At 36.8% G+C, this 18,391-nt stretch overlaps 1 protein-coding gene across 1 annotated transcript in view; it reads right to left on the bottom strand.

Moving 5' to 3' along the window:
- DNAH12 (dynein axonemal heavy chain 12) overlaps positions 1–18,391 on the bottom strand; it is a 214,828-nt gene that overhangs the window by 123,489 nt on the left and 72,948 nt on the right. The window contains exons 30-35 of the mRNA XM_025984090.2: positions 14,197–14,306; positions 10,985–11,168; positions 10,721–10,861; positions 7,165–7,248; positions 6,457–6,645; positions 575–694 (exon numbers count right to left, since the gene is read on the bottom strand). Of these exons, the coding sequence (XP_025839875.2) occupies positions 575–694; positions 6,457–6,645; positions 7,165–7,248; positions 10,721–10,861; positions 10,985–11,168; positions 14,197–14,306 (828 nt within the window). The remainder of the gene's footprint in view (positions 1–574; positions 695–6,456; positions 6,646–7,164; positions 7,249–10,720; positions 10,862–10,984; positions 11,169–14,196; positions 14,307–18,391) is intronic.

The raw sequence follows: 18,391 nt of genomic DNA, 5'->3' as shown, positions 1-18,391 counted from the left end.
ACCAGGGTGCCTGGGTGGCTCAGCTGGCTGAGCATCTGACTCAATCTCAGCTCAGGTTTTGATCTTAGGGTTGTGAGTTCAAGCCCTGTGTTGGGCTCCATGCTGGGTGTGGAGTCTACTAAAAAAAATAAAAATAACATGCCCATACCAAATGATCTAGTAATTCCTCTTTTAGGAGTTTACCCCCTTTAAAAAAAAAAAGATTTATTTATTTATTCATGAGAGACACAAAGAGAAAGAGGCAGAGACAGAGGCAGAGACATAGGCAGAGGGAGAAGCAGGCTCCTCACAGGGAGCCCCATGGGGGACTCGATCCTAGGATCACGCCCTAAGCTGAAGGCAGATGGGCTCAACCACTGAGCCACCCAGGCATCCCATATCTTACTTTCTTTAAAATATTTTTTTTTTCTTTTAAGTCAGAATACTAGGTCAGGGCGACTTTGATGCCTTCAGCTATTCTTTTGGTGCTCACCAAAAAACAGCTCTGGATCATATAGTCTTCCTTAACATAATTATCATTTCCAGAGGCACATTTTATGCGGTAAATTAAAATCTCATTAAGTGTAAAGCCTACCATAATCCAAATACGAATATGCTTGCTTGTAGGATCATTTTGTAGCACATTACAGAGTAGTACTTCAAAGAGGCGTGTGAGAGATACAACCACATTGCTATCACTTGTTGGAATCAGTTCCTGCAAAGTGGAAAGAGTAAGATACTTTACTTTCACCTTATTTGGAGAATAAAAAAAGTATTTCATCTAAAAACTCTCACACTAGTCAGAATGGCTAGTATCAAAAAAATAAAAAATGACAAGTGTTGGTGAGGATGTGGAGAAAAGGAAACCCTCGTGCACTGTTGGTGAGAACACAAACTATTGCAACCACTCTGGAAAACAGTACAGAGGCTCCTGAAAATATTAAAAATAGATGTACCAGGCAATCCACTAATTCCACTTCTGAGTATTTACCCCAAGAAAATGAATTCAAAAATATATAAGCACATATATATATATATGCACACCTATATATAATAATATATAATATATATTATTATAATATTATATAATATAATAATATTGTATATAATAATATATAATAATATATATAATAATAATAAATATATAAGCACACCTATACATATATATATATATATATCAGCATTATTCACAATAGACAAGATATGCAAGCAACCCAAGTGTCCATCAATAGATGAATGAAGAAGTGTGGTATATATACAACGAAATGTTACTCAGCTATAAAAATAAATTTAAAAACAATAAGATCTTGCTATTCTCAACAACATGGATGGACCGACAGGGTATTATACTAAGTGGAATAAGTTAGAAAATAAGTTAATGGAATGAATTTGTATTTTGGAATCCTCATTCTGGCAGAAGGATGTAGAATGCACTGGAACAGCTCTATTAAGTTGATTCAGGTAAGAAATTATAAAGGTCAGAACTGTGGCTACCATAAGAAGGAGGGGGCAGAAGAACCTGAATGGAAAGGAGAGGAGAGGAGAGGAGAGGAGAGGACAGATAAAAGTTAGCAAGAAAGATCAATAAATCCTGGGCACTAAGTAGATGTGGAAAATATGGGAATAAATTATGAAAAGAAAATCCATCACTCGTCAGAAAGATGAAGCCTATTTTTTATTATTTGCAACATATAGTATTAGAATTTTGAAATTGAAAAACTGAAAAATGACTATATTTTTTCTATGAAGACATTGTACAGAATTTTCATAAAGTAGAATTCACTTTTTTCTTATGTGCAGAACATTTTTCCTATCTCTAAAGTAATATTTTAGGATGAAGAAAATCTACTGAATACCTTTTGCCTTCCCGATATCAATATTTTTATTTATATGTAAGTTACTAATGTGTATGAGTGTGTGTGTGTGTGTACATGTGTAGCAGGTTGAATGGTGGTCCCCAAAAGGAGAGGCCCATGTCATATCCCAGAACTCATGAATGTGATCCTAAATGGAAAAAAGGTATTGGAAGATGCAGTTAAGGATCTCAAGATGCGGAGATCATTCTGAAATATCTGACCCTAAATCCTTTTAAGGGTCATATGGTGAAGAGACAGAGTAGAAGCCAGGTGAACTTGAAGAGATTAGAGTTATGGGGATAATTATGAACTATTACATGCAAACAAACTGGATAACTTGGAAGGAATTTATCTAGGAATAGATAACTTGGAAGGAATTTATCTAGGAAAACGTACAATCTACCAAGACTGAAGTAAGAAGAAATAGAAAGCTGGAACAGATCAATAATAAAGAGATGAAATAGTAATCAAAAACTTCCTAGAGTCCAGATGACTTCACAACCAAATTTTACCAAACATTCAAAGAAGAATTAATACCACTCTTTTTTAAACTCTTCCAAAAAATAGAAGTAGAGGAAATGCTTCTAAGCTTACTTTTTGAAGCTCGAATCACCTTGATAACAGTCAGACAAAGAAATCACAAGAAAACTATAAGCCAAAATCTGAGGAATATAGATGCAGAAATCTTCAATAAAATACTAGCAAACTGGGGCAACCCTGGTGGCTCAGTGGTTTAGCGCCATCTTTAGCCCAAGGCACGATCCTGGAGACCAGGGATCGAGTCCCACCTTGGGCTCCCTGCATGGAGCCTGCTTTTCCCTCTGCCTGTGTCTCTGCCTCTCTCTCTGTCTTTCATGAATAAATAAATAAACTCTTAAAAAAAAATACTAGCAAACTGAATTCAACACACTATAAAGATTACATGCCATAACCAAAAGGTATTTATGCCTGAGAGGCAAGGGATATGCAAATTAAGCAATGTGATATATCACATTAACAAAATGAAAGACAAAAATCACATGATCATCTCAATAAATTAAGAAAAAGTATTTGATGTTGGAGAGGATGTGGAGAAAGGGGAACCCTCCTGCACTGTTGGTGGGAATGTGAACTGGTGCAGCCACTCTGGAAAACTGTGTGGAGGTTCCTCAAAGAGTTAAAAATAGACCTGCCCTACGACCCAGCAATTGCACTGCTGGGGATTTACCCCAAAGATACAGATGCAATGAAACGCCGGGACACCTGCACCCCGATGTTTCTAGCAGCAATGTCCACAATAGCCAAACTGTGGAAGGAGCCTCGGTGTCCATCGAAAGATGAATGGATAAAGAAGATGTGGTTTATGTATACAATGGAATATTACTCAGCCATTAGAAACGACAAATACCCACCATTTGCTTCGACATGGATGGAACTGGAGGGTATTATGCTGAGTGAAATAAGTCAATTGGAGAAGGACAAACATTATATGGTCTCATTCATTTGGGGAATATAAAAAATAGTGAAAGGGAATAAAGGGGAAAGGAGAAAAAATGAGTGGGAAATACCAGAAAGGGAGACAAAACATGAGAGACTCCTAACTCTGGGAAACGAACAAAGTGGTAGGAGGGGAGGGGGCGGGGGGCGGGGGTGACTGGGTGACAGGCACTGAGGGGGGCACTTGAGGAAATGAACATTGGGTGTTATTGTATATGTTGGCAAATTGAACACCAATAAAAAATAAATTTAAAAAAACTGCTAAAAAAGAAAAGAAAAAGTATTTGACAAAGTTCAACCTCCATTTGTGATTAAAAACTCTCTGCAAAATAAAGGGAAATCTCTGCAATAAGATAGAGGACATTTATGAAAAGCCCACAACTAAAATCATAATCCCTGGGGTAAAACTGAAAGCTCTTCCTCTAAGATTTGGTATGAGGCAAGAATGCACACTCTCACCAATCCTTTTCAACAAGAAGTACTAACTAAAGCAATCAGACAAGAAATAAAAGGCATCCAAATCAGAAAAGAAGCAAAATGATTTCTATCTCTAGATAACATGATCCTATGTGTAGAAAACCCTAAAGACTCCATGCAAAAAAAAACAAAAACAAAAAACAAAAAACCTTTTAGAACAAATTCAGTAAAGTTACAAGATACAAAACCAACATACAAAAGTCAATTGCATTTGTTTACACCAACAATGATCTATCTGAAAAGTAAATCAAGAAAACAATCCCATTTATTATAGCATCAAAAAGAATAAAATACTTAGGAATAAATTTAACCAGGAATGTGAAAGAACTGTACGTTGAAAACTGTAAAATATTAATGAAAGAAATTGAAGAAGACCCAAATAAATGGGAAAACATTCTGTGTTCATGGATTGGAAAAATTAGCATTGTTAAAATGTCCATAATACCTAAAGTGATCTACAGATTCAAAGCAATCCCTACCAAAATTACAATAGCATTTTTGGCAAAAATTTTTTAAAATTCTAAAAATATGTGTGGAACTACAAAAGATTCCAAATAACCAAAATAATCTTAAGAAAGAACAGAGCTGAAAGTATCACACATCCTGATTTCAAATTATATTACAAAGCTCCAGTAATCAAGTAATCAAAACAGTGTGATGCTGGCATAAAAACAGACATATAAACCAATGGAACTGAATAGAAAATCCAAAATAAATCCAAACATAAAGTCAACTGATCTTCCACTAGGGCAACAAGAATACACAATGCGGGAAGGGGCATGCTTGGGTGGTTCAATCCATTGAGCATCCAACTCCTGGTTTCTGCTCAAGTCATGATCTTATGGGTCATGAGGCAACCTATAAATTTAGGGAAAATACGTGCAAACCATGTATCCGATAAGGTGTTAACATCCAAATTTATAAGAAACTAACACAGTGTAATAGCAAAAAAACCAAACATTCCAATTTAAAAATGGGCAAAGGACCTGAACAGACACTTTTTCTAAAGAAGATATACAAATGGCTAATAGGTATATAGGAAGGCACTCAACATCACTAATCACCAGAGAAATGCAAATCAAAACCAGATATCACCTCACACCTGTTAGGATGACTATAAAGATGAGGTGATAAGTCTTGGTGAGGATGTGGAGAGAAGAGAACCTTTGTGCACTGTTGGTGTGAATATAAATTGGTACAGCCACCATGGAAAACAGTATGGAGTATCTTCAAAAAAGTAGTAATAGAACTACTATGTGATCCAGCAATCCCTTTTTAAGACATGAAATCAATACCTCAAAGATATATGTTCATTGCACTCCCATGTGCAATGGAACTCCCATGTTCATTACAGAATTATTCCCAATAACCAAGATATGGACACAAATTGTTTATTGATGGAAAAATGGATAAAGAAATATCATATAGGGCAACCCTGGTGGCTCAGCGGTTTAGCATCACCTTCAACCCAGGGTGTGATCCTGGAGTCCCGGGATCAAGTCCCACGTCAGGCTCCCTGCATGGAGCCTGCTTGTCCCTCTGCCTGTGTCTCTGCCTCTCTCTCTCTCTCTTTCATTATCTCTCTCTCTCTCTCTCTCTGACTCTACTGAATAAATAAAATCTTTTAAAAAAAAGAAATATCATATATATGTATATGGAGTATTATTCAGACTTAAAAGAGAAATCCTGCTACTTGCAACAACATGGATGAACTTTAAGATATTATAAGTGGAAAGTCAGACACAGAAAGGAAAAAATTGCATGTCACTTATATGCAGAATCTGAAAGTTGAATGTATAGAACCAGAGTAAAATGGTGGTCACAGGGCCTTGGGAAGTGGGGTAATGGGGATACATTGGGCAAAGGGCACAAAGTTGCGCTTATATTTAAAATTGTAAATTATTTTTAAAAATTTTTAAAGATTTTTATTTATTTATTCATGAGAGACACAGAGAGAGAGAGAGGCAGAGACACAGGCAGAGGGAGAAGCAGGCTCCATGCAGGGATCCCAATGTGGGACTTGATCCTGGGTCTCCAAGGATCACTCCCTGGGCCGAAGGTGGCACCAAACCACTGAGCCACCTGAGCTGCTCTATAAATTATTAAAAATTTTTAAATGAAACTCTGAGAGAGACACACACACCTGAGTACAAATATAACCATTGAAATCTGAATAAGATCAGTAGGTAGTATTAATGTCAATATCCTTGTTGTGATATAATGTAGCCTTGCAAAATGTTACCACTGGGGGAAACTGGGTGAAGTGTGCATGGCACTGATTATTTCTTACAAGTGCATGTGAACTACTGATTGTCACAATGAACATCCCACTTTAAAAAGTGAATACTGGGATCCCTGGGTGGCGCAGCGGTTTGGCGCCTGCCTTTGGCCCAGGGCGCGATCCTGGAGACCCGGGATCGAATCCCACGTCGGGCTCCCGGTGCATGGAGCCTGCTTCTCCCTCTGCCTGTGTCTCTGCCTCTCTCTCTATCTCTCTGTGACTATCATAAATAAATAAAAATTTAAAAAAAATTTATAAAAAGTGAATACCAAATGTCTAAGAAGAAACTGATTTTAGTTATTTATCCTACTACTGTGACTTTAGACTTAGGTCAAGTTGAATGGAAACTAAAAAAAACTTGAACAGATCAGAGAATTACAGTGTTACCTTGCAGTTTTTCCTACGAAGCTGTAAAGTGGGCTTTATTAACCAGTCAACAAGTCCTCTCAGAAGAGCCTGATGATCTGGTTCCTGAAGAGGTTCTTTCAGGGAATTCAACCAAGAGGATACAAGTGGTTCCCATCCTAACTGCGAGGGTTCCAAATAAATCATGCCACAGCGGCTTACGGTGGCTGGCTAGAGAAAAAAGACATTTTATTTTTCAAAGTTGTCCTTATGCCAGTGGTACCTGGCAGTTATTAACTACTACTTTGAATGACCTATAAGGCCTTTCATGATGAAGCTCCTGTCTTCCTCTACAGCTTCAAATACATTAAATGAAATGTTTGCTATCACAGATCCCCAGACATGTCATGGCTCCAGGTCTTTGCATATCATCTTGTCATGATTTGGAATGCCCAGGCCCAGCTAATCTCCCTAGAGAAGTATTAACCCTCAAAACCAGATAAAACACTCAAACATTTTCCATAGTCCTCCTCTACCCATTCCCCTCTTGGGCACTCCCTCCCTCCATATTCTTAAAGTACTCACACATAGCAGTACTGTGGGACTATTTATAAGCTTCTTATCCTCCCTAAATATACTGGGTCTTATTAATCTTATCCTGCTGCCTGACTTGTCTTCTGACACATAATAAAAAATACCTACTGACCAAATGAATACACAAACTACTGTTATATTAAAATATCAACTTACTGAGGCCTGGGAAAGGTCCATTGCTTCAAAGATGAGACTCATTTGAGGGGACATCTGAATGATTTCTCCACTCATAAGGCAAAGCTAAAGGCAATTATTTTTCATATGTTTATTTTTTAAAAAAGCAAACTTCTCAGGTAAAAATTTATTCTATGTATAAGATAATATATATCCTGCTGTGATATAATGTAGGAAATATTAAAACAGAAGCCAGAAAATTGTAATTCAAGATCTAGCTCTGTCAATTACTTACTAGATAAGCAAATACATAATATCTCTGAGACCCAGCCTCTTCATCTATAAATAGGGATAATTTCTCCCCCATCAAGTTAAGCAGGAGGAGAAATACATGACATACTAGACAAATTTCAGTTTTCACTATTAATAAAATCACATTAAATACTTCTGACTTTATAAAGTTGTCAGAAGACCTCTTTATTAATATGAAAGAGAGAAGTTGAAAACAGATAATAGCATGGACATTCAGGTACCCATCTCTTGGATTTAACCAATGTCAACATTTTGCCACATTTGCTTCATTTTTTAAAACAGTATTTTAAAGAATATTATGCATACCATGGCATTTCACGTCCAAATATGTCAATATTCATCCCTTAAAAGTAAGGAGTATTCTATATAACCTCAATGACATTATCACAGCTTAACACAATTAACCAAAAACTCGTTAGTATCATGTAATTCTCAGCCAGTACTCAAATTTCCTCAGTTGTATTAGAAATGTCTTTTCAACTGATTCTTCAAAACAAGTCAATCAAGGCCCATGCATTATATTTGCTATGCCCTCTTGATTGCTTTCAATCTAAAATATTCCTCTTAAATCAAATATGAAAACACCTAAATTTATCAACTGCTTCCCTTGTGCCAAATTTCTTTCTTATCCTTTATTATTAAAGTCATTTTAGCTTCTTAATCTCCTTGGCTTCTATCTTTGGAATTATCATTTGCTTTCAATAATTTTAATAATTAATACTATTGATATTCCAAGTTAATTTCATTAATAAGTCTTCCTCTTCATTTATTTTTCAGTTTCTTCTCTACAACCATCACTGTAGCCCCAGCTTTGCCCTATCTAGTTATATGGCAACAAGGCAGTATTTAGCATTCCTGGACTTGTTTCTTATCTGTAAAAAAAATGAATGGTCTAGAGCTTGATTGTCCAGTGTGCTAGCCAACAGTCATATGTGGCTATTTATATTTAATTTTAACTAACTAAATCTAATTAATTTAACTATTTAAACAATTTAATCTTAAGTAGTTAAAATTAAAAGTCAGTTCTTCAATTGCACCAAGCCCTGTTTTTCAAAAGATTTTAAGTAATCTCTACACCCAGCATGAGGCCTGACCTCACAACCCTGAGATCAAGAGTCACATGCTCTACTGACTGAGCCAGCCAAGGAACCCTGTACTAAGCCATATTTCAAATGCTCAGTAGCCAGCTACACATGACTAGTAGCTACCTTCTTAGACAATGCAAATATTTCTATCATTGCAGAAAGTTCTATTGGACAGTGCTGGTCTAGAATACTTTTCATTTTCTACCAGATTATTTCAGCAAACATTGTCCTATTTGCTTCAAATTTGAGATGTGGAATCAGTTTTCTCCTTACTCCCCCATGATGTTTCCCAAATACTCTACTCCCCCCTCTCTACCCCTTGCTTCTTTGACAAACATGCTTGCTCTTCTCACTTACCAGCACCCAAGCAACGCCATCATTGATACTTGGTTCAGTTTCTTCCTCTCTACTATAACTCTGGCCTGACCCAGTGTCCATGAGGAAGAGCATCACGACATGGCAGCCCCTTAGTTCTTTGATTATCTTGTCTTCATTTACTTTTCTAAGGCATTCTAGTCATCCACTTTATATACCTTAGGACCTTCTCTCCTGGAACACTACACAATTCTGAAATACTAAATTCAAGCATGCCAGTCTCTGCCTGAAGCCTCCTATCCATTCAGGGCTCTTACCCACTGACTCCTACTACACTTGTTCTTCATTTTCATATCCCTGCTGTTTTCATTTCCCTCATTATTAAGCAGCTTCCATTCTACCATCTAGCACTTTCAGTACTCTCATATCAATATCTTTAAAGTCCTTCTGTATTTTCAGCCTCACAACATCGTCTATACTCACATCCAAGCTGCTTAGACTGGTAGGGAAAATCTCACAAAGGTGGACCTTGGCACTATGACTAATCCTCAGATATGCTTCTCTGCTTTCATAGGCAGCTCTCTTCCTCATTTTCCATAATAGGTAACTTAAATCTCCTTTTGTCCTCCAATGTGCAAAGAACCAGGGTCTACCAGTTCACTAAATAAATAAATAATCAATCAATCAATCAATCAAAAGGATTTGCCTTCAAATTTCCACATCAAATCCATGTTTACTTGTATCTAGACCTATCCGTTCCTGCTTCCCTTTCATCCAATATGAGACAATCCTCCTACCTGGCTCTGAACCAGACCCTTATTAGCCTTTCTCTTATGAATCAATACTACTTCTTAGCTCAGTGAATATAACAAAAAAAAGGAATATGAATAAATGATCAACTATCCATGACAACATGCTGGCATATTTGTTTGAATGCTAATTAATTTGCTTATTTAGTAGTGTAGTTATTTCATGTATGAAAATAAATTATGATATATTCATATAAGTTACTAATACAGACATAAAAAGAATAAATAAAATGGAACTACAACAACATGAATATCACAGAAACCATGCTGACCACAAGAAGGAAAACACTAAGGAGTATGATTCCATATTCATGAAATTCAATAACCAGCAAATTAATTTATCACAGTAGAAGTCAGAGTAGTGATTGCCCCTGCGGGAAAGTGTACTGATTAAGAAAAAACATGAGTGAACCGTGTAAGTGCAAGAAATTTTATTCATTTTTATTTAAATGATGGTTATGTGAAGGCACATATAGGTTTTAAAAAGGGCAGAACCTAAACTTAGTCACACAGTATAGTTTATATGTTATCTCTCAATTACAAACAATACTGAGAGGATTTCCATTTTCTAGTTCTTCTGTGTATCTCACAGTGCTTGTATGTATTCAATGGTTTCAAAAAGGAATGAACCCTTTTTATTTCCTCCTAAAATATCAAAGTTCTGTAAGAAACCCTAAAACTAAAATCACTTCACAACTTAACGTCTCTTACATTATTATGCCCTCCTGCTAACACAATGGTTTTAATACACTATTATTCTACAAAAATAAATTAAGCAAAGGATTTACTACAGTATAGTTTTCATTGAAAAGATAATTTATAAACTTATTAAGCTTGCTGCATCCTTTACTGTAAATATATAATCCTAGTCAATCAACTGTTGAATACATAATATTGCTTAAGCATGTCTGCATCTATTTTGCATCTATTTTGCTTTTTTTTTAAACTGTGGCCCCCCAAAAAACCCCATTTTATATTAAATCTACCATATTAACCTTTTTCTAAGTTTATATAGTTCAGTACTGTTTGGTATATTCATATCGTGCTTCAGTTTTGCTTTTAATCATGATGAGTTACCTTTTTATTATCATCCAATACTGTGTTCATGCTCTCTATCCACAAAGTGTCAATGGGACCATCAAATACAACCCATTTCCGGTCCGGTGTTTCTGATAAGGCAAATTCCCTAAAAGCATTGGCCACAATACCATCAGTCCACTAGGGAAAAAAAGAGTTGGAAAGCTTCCTTTATAAAACTATAAAGTGATCATATTAAGAATATCTCAAATTTCTTGGTTTAATGTGCATTGTCAATAAGAGAATATTTATACTATAAATTACCTCATGAGACACTGGATCAAATTGTCCAAAAAGTTGGCCCATAGTAATGGATTTGGGGTTTACAGTCCTATAAATGACCTTTTCTTCCTCTCCATAGCCACGTTCATTCATAAGAGTTAGGGTATCAGCCAGCACATGTAGAACTTTTGTCTTACCAGAGAAAGGCTCTCCTACTAACATGAAACTATTAAGGAAAAGAATAATATAAGATTCTAAAAAATAATGGTAAATTATTTGCCTGTATACTGGTGTATAAAATACTAGTATTTATAATTTTTGAAGTTCCATGAATTTTTCTCAGACTTGAGAATACATTTAACTTCTGAACTGGTTAATCTCTAAAATTCACTAATTAATACCACTATCTACAAAAGAGAATATAATAAAAAATCTCCAAATAAAAATGAAAATGTAACTGTACACTCTTAAGATTGAAAAAAAACGTCTCGCAGCCCCCTAAGGAGAGAAGTAAAAAAGGTTCCCCTTCCTCAATTTATTTGCTATAGTAATTGTTAGTGCTCTTTGCCAATACTTCTGAATCTCCCCTCTCCCATCACATAGTAAGATTCCTTGCCCTCTTGTGGAAATTGTAAGTGACTAATGAGCAATAAGAGGGTGTTACTTCCTAACAGGGGACAGATCACTGCCAGTGATGGAGCTTTCAGAGCTCTCTTCTTACAGAGCTTCTCCTTCCAGCACAGCAGTGACCCATAATGTTAAGATTTTGGCTGCTCCAACAGCCTGGAACCCTGAGTAATTATGATGAGTAGATCTTTCCTGTTAACCTAAAATGGACACAGTATGAATGAGAAATAAGCATTTGTTTTTTTAAGTCACTAAGATTTGGGTCTTAGTGACTGATGATTTCTAAAGAATAACCTAAGCCCATCCTTACTGACAGAAACTGGTTCCTAGAAGGGCAAAGTATTCTACCCATAATAAAAAAGACTTAAGGGGAGCCTGGATGGCTCAGTTGGTTAAGCATCTGCCTTTGGCTCAGGTCATGATCCTGGCATCCCAGGATTGAGGCCCATGTTGGGCTTCCCGGTCAGTGGTGGGTCTGCTTCTCCTTTTGCCCCTCCCTCTATTCCTTCTCTCTCACTCTCTCTTCCTCAAATAAATAAATAAAATCTTTTTAAAAACTTAAAAAATAAAAAGAAATATGTGGCATTGGCTTAGAGACCAGGTTGTGGATGGCAAATTAACTGTTATTAGAGATAAAAGATCAGCAATTAATGTTATACGATGATAAAACACTTGGTAAATTTGTTCATAAGATAACTTGGGAAACAGATAATATATCTAATGAAATTGTCATTTTAGGAAAAAGGATAATAAATAGAATATCATTATTATATAATTCCAGCTGATGGCTACATTTAACAAAGAACTATTAGAAAGAAACAAGCCCAGGGGGGGAGAAAAGGCCAGTTTGCAAGTTGGAATATAAAAGAGAATAGAGGAAGTCCAGAAATTCAGGAATCTACAACCAATTATTCTCATCCCCAGTTAGTAAAAGATAAACTGAGAAAACCTTCAAAAAACAAATATCTACTCAGCCTGGCACCAAAGATCATATTAAGGGGTAGGGCCATTGTATCACTATTAAAATCTATGAAAGATTAATATGGTTCCCAGTAATCATTTCAGGAGGTAAAATAGATTAAGCTTGTGGCCTTCTCAATTAAGTTTGACAGGCTCAAGGATACTGCAAGGAAATTTATAAAGGTATGACTTTATAAGGAGTGTGCTCGTCTACCGGCATATAGAGCTGCTTGGAATCAAACAAATAAGAAGCTTACCAGGTTTTTGAGGGAGTTTACTGACAAAGAAACTATGAGCCTAGGCTAAAACACATGTGTATGCTCGAGACTTAAAAATGATCCTTGCAGGGGAACCTGGGTGGCTCAATTGGTTAAGCATCTGCCTTCATCTAAGGTTCTGATCCCAGGGTCCTGGGATCAAGCCCCACATTGGGCTCCCTGCTCAGCGGGGATTCTGCTTTTCCCTCTCCCTCTGCTCCTTTCCCTCACTCGTGCTTTTTCTCTTAAATAAATAAGAAAAATTTTACAAAAATGATCCTTGCATATTGGATGCATGAGGGTTGATTTTACTAGTTTCTCTATATTTGTATATGTTTGAAAATTTATATCATAGTAAGTTTTGTGTTGTTTAAAATCCTGCCTTTAAAAAAAATCATGACCTTTGAGACCCCAACTTTCTATAGGCAGTAAGCAGGCTGAAGACAGTTCTCAGCTCCCAGGAACAAATTCTCTATTGTCCACCTCACATGTGACAAGGGAAGGAAATGAAGATGGATAGACCTCTCAAGAAAGTTGAACCAGTATCCATGGAAAATAGTTAACTAGAAAGCCCCTGCAAAATCATACAGAAGTGGATCCAAGTTTTATGGGGTTTAAAGTTTCTACAGTCAGTGGAGTAGGAAAAAATTATATATATTACTATGGATACAGAATGTCCACAGCCTCTTTAATGATACCCTTATCTAATAAATTATGTATATCAAATGATGATGACCCCTTGGAAAGGTCCCTACAAGTGAGAGGTCCTGAGGTTTAAACTATCAGTTTAACAGTCAATTTATCGCTGGAACTGGGGTTCCCAAGTGGGTTTCAGAATTGCTACCAGTGTTGGCTGTGTCTCCAGTTCTTCAATTTCTGGATAGTAATGTTTGCTCCAATAGCCTGTTCTAGTAAACCCACTATTATAATTAAAACTAGGTGTGTGGAGGGCAGATAACTTGTTTTTCTAGTCTGTAGGTCTTTCAATTAAGAGGAACAACTGCCAAATCTGATGCAGAAACTAACATATATCACCCAGAGATCCTGAACCTTAAGTATAGTTTGTTGATTGACTAGAACTTTTAAGTTGTTTTCCTGGGAAAGAAGGGTTTGTGCATGAAGGAGAACAAATAACGAATCTGATGACTAAAAGGGCAAACCGCGCTCATCGCTAGTGCTACATCACTGAATGAGCACGCCTTACCAGTCCTTGTTGGATGGGTAGCATGAGAGAGAAATAAACCTTTGTTTTAAGTCACTAGAATGGAAACTAGGGGATGGAGCTTGTCGTTCTCTAGCCTACCTAGCATACAAAATTTTTTTAATCCTTTGGTTCACAAATTTTGTTTTAATAGTTTGACTTGAAAAAAGCATCTAGCAAAGGCAGACAATGATAATCTATAATCTTACCCATGTCTCACAATCATCATTTCATATGTTTGAATCATTTTTTCAAGAAAAAATTTAACTGGCTGAACATTATGTACTTTGCAGGCTTCATGAGCACATTCTAAAAATTCCTAAAATAAAAGAAAAATGGAATGCATTTTTATAAAATGGCATTATAAATCACTTCATACATATCATAAATAAACTTTTCATTTTGAAAATAAAAATTGGGGCAGCTCCGGTGGCGCAGCGGTTTGGCGCTGCCTGCAGCCCGGGGCGTGATCCTGGAGACCCGGGATCGAGTCCCACATTGGGCTCCCTGCATGGAGCCTGCTTCTCCCTCTGCCTGTGTCTCGGTCTCTCTCTCTGTGTTGCTCATGAATAAATAAAATCTTTAAAAAAAATAAAAATAAAAAAATAAAAATTGCATCTTCATATACTGATAAAATACTTGATAAAGGTTTTCTTAAAAGCTTAATTTTTTAATTAAAAGGAAAAACAAAAAGAATTCAATTACTTTATTTATTTATTTGTTTGTTTATTTATTTTTAAAGATTTTATCCATTTATTCATGAAAGACACACACAGAGACAGAGGCAGAGACACAGGCAGAGGGAGAAGCAGGCTCCATGCAGGGAGCCCAACGTGGGCCTCGATCCCGGGTCTCCAGGATTTAGATTTATGTTGTTTCCAAAATGATAAAATTCAAACTTAAGGTAAATTGTAATAAGTCAAGGGTGTATATTTTAACCTGTGGAGTGACCACTGAGGTGCTAAAATTCCAAAAGAGAAGATTAATGGAGTAACAAACACAATCTGAAACCCAAAAGGAGTCAGTAAAGGAAAAAAAAAAGGGGGAATATTGAACATATTAAAAAGCAACATGACATAGCAGTTTTTTTCTATGGCGCTGGCTCCCCTTTGTTTATCTGTATGTACACTGAGCCACTTGGCCACGCACCTCACAGCACTAACTCCTAGTAGTATTTTTCAAACCGGAAGCTTTGGATCCATGGATTTATTGCTCTATTCATGGGAGTAAAAGAATTCTCTATGACATGTTAACATTTTTGTGTTTTCATTCTGATTTTTAAAAATCATATTAGCATACTCTGAATCATCTTGATAATTACCTGTTGTATAATATAAAAATACATATGGTCTTTATTCCCAGTCTCTAGCATAGAGCCCCCTGTAACCCTTAAAATTTCCTGAGTGATAGAAGTATGTCTTTGTTGTTCTTAATGAACCCTTGTCAATCAAACCCAAATTTATGTTGATGAGTTGACTTAGGTGGGTACCTTAGCCTTGGGATGGGGCCAGTCACAGGAAAGACCCAGGGATTAGGAGGTTGGAATTTTCAGCCCTACTTACTAGCCTTTGGTGAATGCATGGGGTGGGAGGGAATGAGAAGGGAAGAAAAGAAAAGAAGACTGCACTCTGTAAAAACACCTGAACAACAAGGTTCAGAGAGCTCCTCAATATGCAGGATGACATACACCCTGAAGCATACTGCCACCCACCCATACCTACCTGACCCTACACATCTCTTCCATTTGGTTCTTCCCAAAGTGTATCCTTTGTGTCTTTTTTTTTTTTTTAAGTAGGATACACACCCAACTTGGGTCTTAAACTCACAACCCTGAGATCAAGAGTCCATATGCTACATTACTGAGCCAGCCAGGTGCCACTCCCCCTACCACCAAATTTCATCCTTTATAATAAACCAGTAAACTGGGGATCCCTGGGTGGCTCAGCAGTTTAGCCCCTCCCTTCAGCCCAGAGTGTGATCCTGGAGTCCAGGGATCAAGTCCCGCCATGGGCTCCCTGCGTGGAGCCTGCTTCTCCCTCTGCCTGTGTCTCTGCCTCTCTCTCTCTCTGCCTCTCTCGCTCTCTCTCTCTCTCATGAATAAATAAATAAAATCTTAAAAAAATAAACCAGTAAACATAAACCGTGTTCCTGAGTTCTGTGGCTAGTCTAATGAATTATCAAAGCTGGGCAGGAAATTTGTGGAAAACCCAGTCAGAAACATAGGTGGCCCAGGACTTGAGACTGTCTGAATTGAGGGCAAGTCTTGTGAAGTCTGACACTAACTACCTGGAGTCAGTGTCAGAATTGAATTGTTGAACATCCCCTTGGTGTCCAGAGACAGAGAACTGGTTGTTGGTTTTGGAAAACACTCTAGAACCACATTATTCTGTTCCTGCCATAGGATGTACATTAGCATTTGAGTTTGAAGGTTAAAAAAAAAAGTCTAAAAAAAGTAAATGGTGCCTTTAAGCAGATGGGGTGGAAGAACTGAATCATCAAATGGAGAAAGGTAGATTATACATGCTGAACTCAAAATGTATTCACTGTACATTTTACCATAGAAATTGCCACAAGGTAACATTTAATTTCAGCCACATATTATCTACCTCATTAAGATTGTTTTGTTTGTAATTTTAAAATTTTGATTTTTGGCACAAACATAGACATATAGATCCATGAACAGAATAGAAAACCCAGAATTAAACCCACAATTAAAAAAAATTTTAAAAACCCCACAATTATACAGTCAATTAATCTTTGGCAAAGCAGGCAAGAATATGCAATGGAAAAAAAACAATCTCTTCAACAAATGGTGTTGGAAAAACTGGACAGTTACATGCAAAAGAATGAAATTGGACCACTTTCTTACACCATACATAAAAAATAAACTCAAAATGGTGAAAGACCTAAATGTGAGACCTGAAACCAGGAAAATCCTAGAAAAGGTCACAGGCAGTAATGTCTCATACCAGCCAAAGTGACATTTTTCTAGACATATCGGAGGCAAGGGAAACAAAATAAAAAATAAACTATTTGGTCTTCTTCAAAATATAAAGCTTCTGCACAGCAAAGGAAACAATCAACAAAACTAAAAGGCAACCTAAATGAGAGAAGATATTTCCAATTGATATATCTGATAAAGGGCTAGTATCCAAAATATATAAAGAGCTTATAAATTCCAACACTCAAAACACCAATAATCCAATTAAAACTGGGCAGAAGACATAAATAGACATTTCTCCAAAGAAGACATACAAATGGCCAACAGACATATGAAAAGATGCCCAGCATCACTCAATATCAAGGAAATATAAATCAAATCCTCAATAGATACCACCTCACATCTGTTAGAATGGCTAAAATCAAAAACACAAGAAACAAGTTTTGGCAAGATGTGGAGAAAAAGGAAGTTTCTTGCACTGTTGGTGGGAATGCAAACTGATGTAGCTACTCTGAAAAACAGTTCCTCAAAAAGTTAAAAAATAGGGATCCCTGGGTGGCGCAGCGGTTTGGCGCCTGCCTTTGGCCCAGGGAGCGATCCTGGAGATCCGGGATCGAATCCCACGTCGGGCTCCCGGTGCATGGAGCCTGCTTCTCCCTCTGCCTATGTCTCTGCCTATCTCTCTCTGTGTGTGTGACTATCATAAATAAATAAAAAATTTTAAAAAAAAAGTTAAAAAATAGAACCACCCTACAATCCAGCAATTTCACTATTGGGCATTTACCCAAATAATACAAAAACACTAATTCAAAGGGATACATGCACGCCTATGTTTATAACACCACTATCTACAATAGCCAAATTGTGGAAGCAACCCAAGAATCCATTGATAGATGGATAAAGAAGAAGTGGTATATATATATATATTATTCAGCCATAAAAAGGAAGGAAATTCTGCCTTTTGCAATGACCTGGATGGAGCTAGAGAGTATAATGCTAAATGAAATAAGTCAGTCAGAGAAACACAGATACCATATGATTTCACTCATACATGGAATTTAAGAAACAAAACAAATGAGCAAAGGGAAAAGGAGAGAGAGAAGAAAAAAAAAAAAAAACCCAAGAAACAGACTCTTAACTATAAGGAACAAACACTCTGGTTAGTTACCAGAGTGGTGGACAGATAGGTGAAATAGGTGATGGGGATTAAAGAGTACACTTATCGTGATGAGCATGGAGTAGCATATAGAATTGATGAATCACTGTATTGTATATCTGAAACTAATAGTGTATGTTAACTATCCTGAAATTAAATTAAAAACTTAATTAAAGGGATCCCTGGGTGGCGCAGTGGTTTGGCGCTTGCCTTTGGCCCAGGGCGCGATCCTGGAGACCTGGGATCGAATCCCACGTCAGGCTCCCGGTGCATGGAGCCTGCTTCTCCCTCTGCCTATGTCTCTGCC

This window comes from Vulpes vulpes, chromosome 9 (assembly GCF_048418805.1).
Source record: "Vulpes vulpes isolate BD-2025 chromosome 9, VulVul3, whole genome shotgun sequence".
NCBI lineage: Eukaryota > Metazoa > Chordata > Mammalia > Carnivora > Canidae > Vulpes > Vulpes vulpes.
Note: the sequence above shows the minus strand (reverse complement) of the source record. Positions and strands in the feature narration are given on the sequence as shown.